At 46.3% G+C, this 7,897-nt stretch overlaps 1 protein-coding gene across 1 annotated transcript; it reads left to right on the plus strand.

The window, feature by feature from the left end:
* The first annotated feature begins 3,811 nt into the window (after positions 1-3,811).
* Positions 3,812-4,550, plus strand: mcee (methylmalonyl CoA epimerase). Its single transcript, XM_080210206.1, has one exon. It carries the CDS (start codon positions 3,846-3,848, stop codon positions 4,317-4,319), a length of 474 nt encoding a protein of 157 aa, XP_080066332.1. The 5' UTR covers positions 3,812-3,845; the 3' UTR covers positions 4,320-4,550.
* The last annotated feature ends 3,347 nt before the right edge of the window (positions 4,551-7,897 follow it).

The raw sequence follows: 7,897 nt of genomic DNA on the forward strand, positions 1-7,897 counted from the left end.
CTTTCCGTCGCTAACACCCGGCGAATTATTCACGTCCTCCTCCATGAAGACAGAAACAAAAAAGTTATTCAATACCTTAGCCATATCCCCATCCCCTACCACTAGGTCCCCTTTCTCATCCTCTAAAGGACCAACGTTCACCCTAGCCAGCCTCTTCCTTTTTATATATTTATAAAAACTCTTGCTATCCTTTTTTATATTAAGCGCTAGCCCAGCTTCATAGTTTCTCCTACCCTTCTTTATCAACTTCTTTGTCAATCTTTGTTGACATTTAAACCTCTCCCAATCCTCTTCTCGCCCACTACTCTTAGCTACTCTAAATTCCTCCGCTTTTAGTTTAACACTTTCCTTCACCTCCTTCGTTATCCACGGCTTATTACCTCTCCTCCTACTGTCCTTTTTGACCATCGGAATAAATTTCCGCTGAGCACCAAGAAAGATCTCCTTAAAGATCCTCCACTGCTCCTCAACAGACCCTCCCTCCAACGCGCTCCCCCAGTCCACATTCGCCAATTCTTCTCTCATCCTACCGTATTTAAGACAGAGATAGGTAGGTACTTGATCAATAAGGGGATCAAGGGTTATGGGGAGAAGGCAGGAGAATAGGGATGAGAATCTTATCAACCACGATTGAATAGCTGAGCAGACTCAGTGGGCCAAATGGCCTAATTCTGCTCCTATATCTTATGGTCTTATATCACTAGTTTAGATTAATATGTGTAGAGAACATAATTTAGAAGATGGAGATGATACAAAAATTGTCTGTGTGGCCGATAGTGATGAAGAAAGCTGCAGACTGCAAAGAATAGACTGAGCAGGTGAGCAGGAAAATGGCAAACATAGGAACGTAGGAATTAGGAGCAAAAGTCAGCAAATTCAGTCCTTCGAGCCTGCTCTGTCATTCAATCAGATCATGACTGATCTCTCCCTGGTCTCAAATCCACCTCTTCACCTGATCCCATATCCCCTTATCCCATTTTTAATTAAAAATATATCTATCTTCTTCTTGAAAAACAAGAGGAAACATTTGGGGTCCAATTTTACCATTGCGCTGCGCCCGTTTTCGGGCACAAAAACTTGGTAAAGTTGGGCATGAGGCGAATAGCACGATCCGCAACCGCACAGATTCCCACTTTACCAAGGCCCGAAAATGGCCACGATCAGCACTGCACCCAAAACAGGCACGACATCAGTTTAAATGCATTTGCGTACATTTAAATAGACTTAATGAGCTGGATGCCTATACTTACCGGCATATCCCCCTTTACCATCACGTTTGCCCATCCAGATTCGGCACAAAACAGACATACTCGGCAAAGATCTGTCTCAGCTCCAGCTTCTGAAGAGGTAAGTTCAGAGCTTCCAACGACTCTCTGACTCACAGAACGGTGGTGTGGGGTTTGGGCGGGGCGGGGGGGGCAGGGAGGCCACATTGGTTGGGGAGGGGGGAGGAGGGAGGCAGATCATTCTCTGGTGGAGGTAGGAAGGGGGGAAATGGCAGGAAGGCAGGACTGCCACTCTGCAGGCTATCAGCGGGGGCGGGGGGGGACAGGGGGTCACAACTGGTCTGGGTATGGGGGGGGTGGGTGGATAAGGGGGAGAGGTATGTTGTGAGGGTGGGGCACTATCTGTGGGGGCCATCACTCCTAGGCCACAAAAAAAGTGGATAAAGCTGAAGGGTGACAGGGAAGTTGAGGTGATTTATTTTCATTCAGAGAGTGATAAGGATCTGGAACTGACTGCAGAAAGCTTGGTAGAGGCAGAAACTTTCATCACATTTTTATGTGCACTTGAAGTGCTGTAACCCTCAAGGATATGGACCGTCAGCTGGGAATGGGATTGAACTCCAGAGCTCTTTTCAGCCATTGCAGATACGATGGGCAGATTGGCCTCCTACTGTGGCCTAAGATTTCTACCTTGTGAAGAATGAGGAGGGAATATTTACTTTTCCCATGGCGATATAGGATATCATTATGACTTTAATGAGAGTTGTTTCAGAGGGATTCAAATGTGAAGTTCCAGAGAAGAGGCACACATTTGTCACTATAATACAATAATGTAGCATGGTAACTTAATACAAATCATCCCAATTCTAGAACACCATTCCTCAAGACACTATTCAAAAACCATCTATCTTCAGTTTTTTTTTCATAAATGACTTCACTCTCCCACAAAGACATAATGGAGATGTTGCTGAAGAAAGAACAATGAGGGGCTCCATTCTCTAATTCTCAGAGGCAATGAGGCAATCTGAGTTCACATGTGATAACACTGGCATCACACAAATCCCAACAGTCATTTTAGGCTGGAACTGGTATTACTCTGCATGGTGAACATGTAGATGAAGAACCCTGGTAATTCTGGGAGGAGCTGGAGTGTTCATTCTAGTTCACAAAAGCTATGTTAGCCGCTGTCAAACTAGGACCTTCCAACTCTTTGCAATTGTGAGCCACCCATTGGGTACTTACCTCGCTGCTGATGAGGTGAACTTGATCGTGGGAGGCCAGGATTCAACAAGCTTAGTACATGATAGCTCACTGGCACAATGTCAGTGAGGTCAACTCTTCAATGTGGGTACGGACAGTCAGCGGATTCAGTCCATCAATCTGTCATCTGAAAGTCTAAACCGACCCCGATGTGAATCCGGCCTGGGCAAATCATCCTTAACGCGATGCATTTTATTTTTAGCTGTCAGATTTTTTTGAAGCTCTGCAAATCTCTCCGCATTTTGTAGGCTGTATGGGGAACAGGTAGAGTTGTTTTAAACAATTGGATATCAGGGCTCCAAATCAGTTGGCCTTCCATGGGCACAGCAGGGAATAGGGTTCCTGAGAGAGACTGGAAATAAGGAGGAGTAGGCCATTTGGCCCCTCCAGTCTGTTCCACCATTCAATAAGGTTATGAGTTTCCTTTGGTTTGTGACCACGTTGAGTTTTTAAGCGTCGTCTATTTGCCTGGGGCACATCTCAGCACCTCAGCGATGTCCATTTGTGAAGCTAACTCCTGCCAAGTTGGCACCAGGTGAGTCGGTGCCAAAACCCGAATGGCAGCGTTGGCACCACTGGATCACAGATCATCTCGGTGCCAAAACCCGAATGGCAGCATTGGCACCACTGGATCACAGATCACCTGGCACCGCACTCTCTCACCATTGGTCACTCAACAGATCTATCGCCATGGTACGTCTCCTTTCCACAGCCAATGGAAAAACAGACAGATTCTGACTGGATGATCCTTCAACCTTTGCTGTCACCTTCAGAAGTTTTTTATAACTAAATAAAACTAATCAAAGGAAATGAACCATGTTGTTTTGCTTGTTTGATTTACTGCCGCTGTGATTGGCAGAGTTCAGGAGGCTCCCGGCCAATCCGGGAGCGTTGGGAATTTTGCTTCGCGCTCTGATGAGGCCAGGACCCGGATGAGACGGTCCCTGCATGAGGGGGCGTGTCCGTTGGTGACGTTATTTGTATCCCGGATACAGGAGGCGGGGCCTGTGATTCAACTCTCCGTATCCCGGATGAAGGGGGCGCGGCCTGTGACCAATTCTCCGTGTCCCGGATGCAGTGGGCGTAGCCTGTGACCATAGCTCCGTATCCCGGATGCAGTGGGCTGGGCCTGTGACCAACACTCCGCATCCCGGATGCAGGGGGCGTGGCCTCTGTCCAGCTCTCTGTGTCCCGGATGTAGGGGCGGGGCCTGTGACCAGCTCTCCGTATCCCGGATGCAGGAGGCGGGCCTGTGACCAACTCTCCGTGTCCCGGATGAAGAGGGCAGGGCCTGTGAATGGACTATCCATTCCCCGGATGGAGTGTCAATAAAGTTGTTGCTGTTGAAGCAGCAGCAAGATGGCGGCCTCCATGATGAAGGTTGCTATGGGCAGCCGGGCCTACAGCTCGGGGATCCGGGATGTCCTCTGGAAGCTGGGACGCCTAAACCACGTAGCGATCGCGGTGCCGGAGATGGAGAAGGCCAGCTCCTTCTATCGGGACGTGCTGGGGGCCCAGGTCAGCGAGCCGGTGGCCCTGGCCGAGCACGGAGTCCTCACTGTCTTCGTGGACCTGGGTAACACCAAGCTGGAGCTGCTGGAGCCGCTGGGCCCCGACAGCCCGATCAGCGGCTTCCTGAAGAAGCACCGCCAGGGCGGCATGCACCACATCTGCATCGAGGTGGACCACCTGCCCGCTGCCATCCAGCAGCTGCGGGAGCGTCAGGTCCGCACCCTGAGCCCCGAATCCCAGATTGGAGCTCATGGCAAACCCGTCATCTTCCTCCATCCCAAAGACTGCGGTGGGGTCCTGGTGGAGCTGGAGGAGGCCTGAGGAGAGCCGGGGTCAGTCCGGGGGCACCTGGAACTGAGCTGCAAACTAATCCCCGGGGAGGAACTTGCAGCATATTGAGGGGATTGTGACTCTATCTATCCCAGCGAGCTGGCAACACCTGGGAGCTGTTGTCAGCAGCATTTTCTGATCACTCAAACTGATTAAAGACCTCGACCTGCCTTAAAACGATTAAAAATCGAAACCAGCAACTTTCCCCATCGCTCTAGAAAATGTCAGATCATTTGCTCTGTGAAAATACTAAATCATGTGGAGATGCCGACGTTGGACTGGAGTAAACACACTAAGAAGTCTCAACACCAGGTTAAAGTCCAACAGGTTTATTTGATAGTAAACATCACAAGCTTTCCGAACATGCCGTTCCTTCGTCAGGTGAGTGGAGAGTGAGGAAGGAATAGCATGTTCTGAAAGCTAGTGGCGTTTACTATCTAATAAACCTGTTGGACTTTAACCTGGTGTTGTGAGACTTCTTACTGAAAATATCAAATGTCCAAAGGGGAGTGAGACTCTGTAGGATCAGTCGCTTCTCCCTTAGCCTTGAAATTTAAATTTTGGATATTCCTAATTCCATTAATAAAGGGCTGAGGCAGGCGATAATTGTGGGTAAATTGCTTGGGAGTGTTGAATTTTCCATTCTTGTGTGCATCGGGACAACTTGAACGTTAAGTCTGTATTCTGAGCTATCGTCCAAATATTAGTTCTTTGTGAGACCAAGCTATGCTCTTACTCTGCTAACAGATCACTTTTAAACAAAAGCAGCCCTTTGGCACCAGCATTGATTTGACCCATTCAAGATGTGAAACTGAGTCAGAGGCTTCAGTCTCGCTGCAAAACATGAGTGAGTGATCCAGGCTGATGCCTCAGTGCAATACTGAGAGCTACCACCTCCGAGGTAAGATGTTAACCCAAGACCCTGTTTTCCCACAACAACTGGATTGGGAAAGAATCCCATTTCAGACTCCTATTTCGAAAAGGTCTTTTCTCCCTGGTGTTCTGCCCAATATTCACCCTTCATCTCACAACACTACACCTGATTAAGTGGTCATTATCTGACTTTCCATTGGTCAAATGTTGATGCATGCAGATTGGCTGCCACATTACAACAACTACCTTAAAAAGTTAGTCTGTGATGTTTCTCAAACACCTTTTATTGATGTTTTGTTTGCACTTCAGTCCCACGCTCCTGATCTACGGACACCTGGTGCGAAGAGGAGAGGGTCGGGATGCTGACCTCCTCATGAACCTGCTCCTGGGCCTGGCGAAACGCGCCATCAATAGGTCCAGGCAGTGGGCGATCGGGGGGGGTGCCGTCCATCCTGACTATCTGCCCCTCTACCGCGGCTACGTTCACGGCCGGGTGTCCCTGGAGAGGGAGCATGCAGTGTCTGCAAGCACAGTTGACGCCTTCCGTGCCCGTTGGGCACCGCAGGGGCTGAGGTGTGTTATAGACCCCGACAATCACATTTTGATTTGATGTGTCTTAAGTTTCCTTTGTACTTTTGGTTTTGTTAGGGCTGTTCCCCTTCCTTTTGGAGAGTTGCCCCTTTTACTTTGTCCTTTATGTAATTTGAGTTTGTTTACTTGGTTTGACCTAAAAGAAACTTGGGATGTCCTGATAGGTGCTGTGTAAATGCAGAATGGCAGCCTGCCACCATTTGGTGAATCCAAAAATGTAACTGATTTGTTTACACTATGTAGTGGCCATATTTGAAACAAGTGGGTCACACCCAAAATGCCAACTAGTAGTCTCTCTGGTGATTGCTCTTAGCATTTTCTGTTTGTTTTGCTGTTGTTTAAATGTAAATATCTTTCCTCAAACACTTCCAAAGTCAAAGTCTTCTGTTTATCTTATGGGTAGTAATGTTGATTCTAAATAAAACTGGTCTGATCTGTTGATTGTGGGAATTACTAGGATTGTAGCTGATCTGTAAGTATGCCTGGTGCTACTCCTAAAATACTCATCATCTCATCTCATTGAACCAGGTTTGACTTGATAGGGTGGCACGATGATTAGTGCGTGAAGCTTCAAGGTTCACACTTGCACTCCCTCCCTTGCTTGTCAGTTGGAAAGAAAGTGGGTGAAGAGGAATTGACCAGTTGGTCAGTGCCTAATTCGGCCAATCTTAGTCCATAAACTTTAAGTAAAATTGAATTAAAATGCCAGTAAAATGTTGAAATTGAGAAAATCTGATGGAGCATTTAACCCATTCAGTACCTGATCTGTGAACATAGGTTGGCCATCAGGCCCCCATTATAAAACATGTTCCTTTACTCAGCACGGATTATCCTGATCAGTTTAAAATCTAGCATTTTTTTAAAAGACAAATCAGTGGCTTGTTGAATGATGGAAAATTCATTTCTAGTGTTTAACACTTTTAGATTAATTCTGTACAATTTAAATGAAGCTGAGCATTCCGTACAATTGTCTTTATATTGTTGAACAGCAAACCGTACCAGGGGCCACGGGTGCATATGTCAGTATTGTTGACCCCTGGGATCAGGCAGCTTTGAAATTGCAGCTACTGTTGTTCCCTATGAATACACTCCAAGATATAAAAGAATATTGTGTGTGGTGTTGAACAGACTACCCATTTAATGCAGGTAAGAACCTTGGAAATTTTATCAACACTTTGTTTTTAATCTTATTTTTCCTTCTACAAAAACACTTGGAACAGAAGGGACTCGTGTCAGACACTTGTTCCTCTTTTAAATAGATAAAAATTGAACAGGAACAGAACATGCTAGCTGATTTACCCATTGGGTGATGAAGGGGTTCTGGTTGGGAACTCAAGGGATGAATAAAAATGAAGATACTCTGGGCTCAGTTTCTTCTGTGGATATATAGATTCTGTCTTGGTGTCCAGAATGTGGCATTTGCTGTTGAGCTTTTATGGACAATTAGTTTTTTGACCAGTGGTCAGTTGAAATCCGCCCTTTGCACTAATGCCTTACCAATCTCAGCCTTGAACAACAGTTTCATTTCGCAGAATCAAAACTCTTACAGCTCAGGAGGCCATTCAGCCCATATTTCCTGTGCCAGATCTTTGAAAGAGTTATGAGAATAACTTCCCCACCAAAGTCTTGCCTCACTGCCTTTTGAAACTTACTATTGATTCTGCTTTCACCAACCAGTCAGATAGAGTAGCACACTTGTATAAGTAAGGTTCCTCAATAACTTAGATTTATAAACCAACTTTGACATAATGAAACATCTCAAGAATCATCATAAACCAGAATATTGCATGAGCCACAAAAGGAGATGCTGTATTGGAATACCAAAAGCTTAGTCATAGAGGTAGGTTTTAGTGAGTTTTTTTCAGAGGTGGAAAGGTGTAGGGATGGTATTCCAAAATGTAGGACCCAGGCACTGAGGGCACAGTGATTGGTGGTAGAGTGATTAAAATTTGGAATGTTCCAGAAGCCAGAATTAGAGGCACTCAGATATCTTGCAGGATGATAGACTTTGAGATAGGAATTTTAAAATAAGGTGCTGCTTAAGCAGGAGAAAATGTAGATCAGGAAGCACCGGAGTGAACTGAGCCTCCAAAAAGTCATGTTGG

This window comes from Carcharhinus amblyrhynchos, chromosome 22 (genome assembly GCF_965287045.1).
Source record: "Carcharhinus amblyrhynchos chromosome 22, sCarAmb.v2.hapA, whole genome shotgun sequence".
NCBI classification, from domain to species: Eukaryota; Metazoa; Chordata; class Chondrichthyes; order Carcharhiniformes; family Carcharhinidae; genus Carcharhinus; species Carcharhinus amblyrhynchos.

Coding starts and splice junctions, on each gene's coding strand:
- mcee (XM_080210206.1), top strand. CDS start 3,846: ATGGCGGCCTCCATGATGAAGGTTGCTATGGGCAGCCGGGCCTACAGC.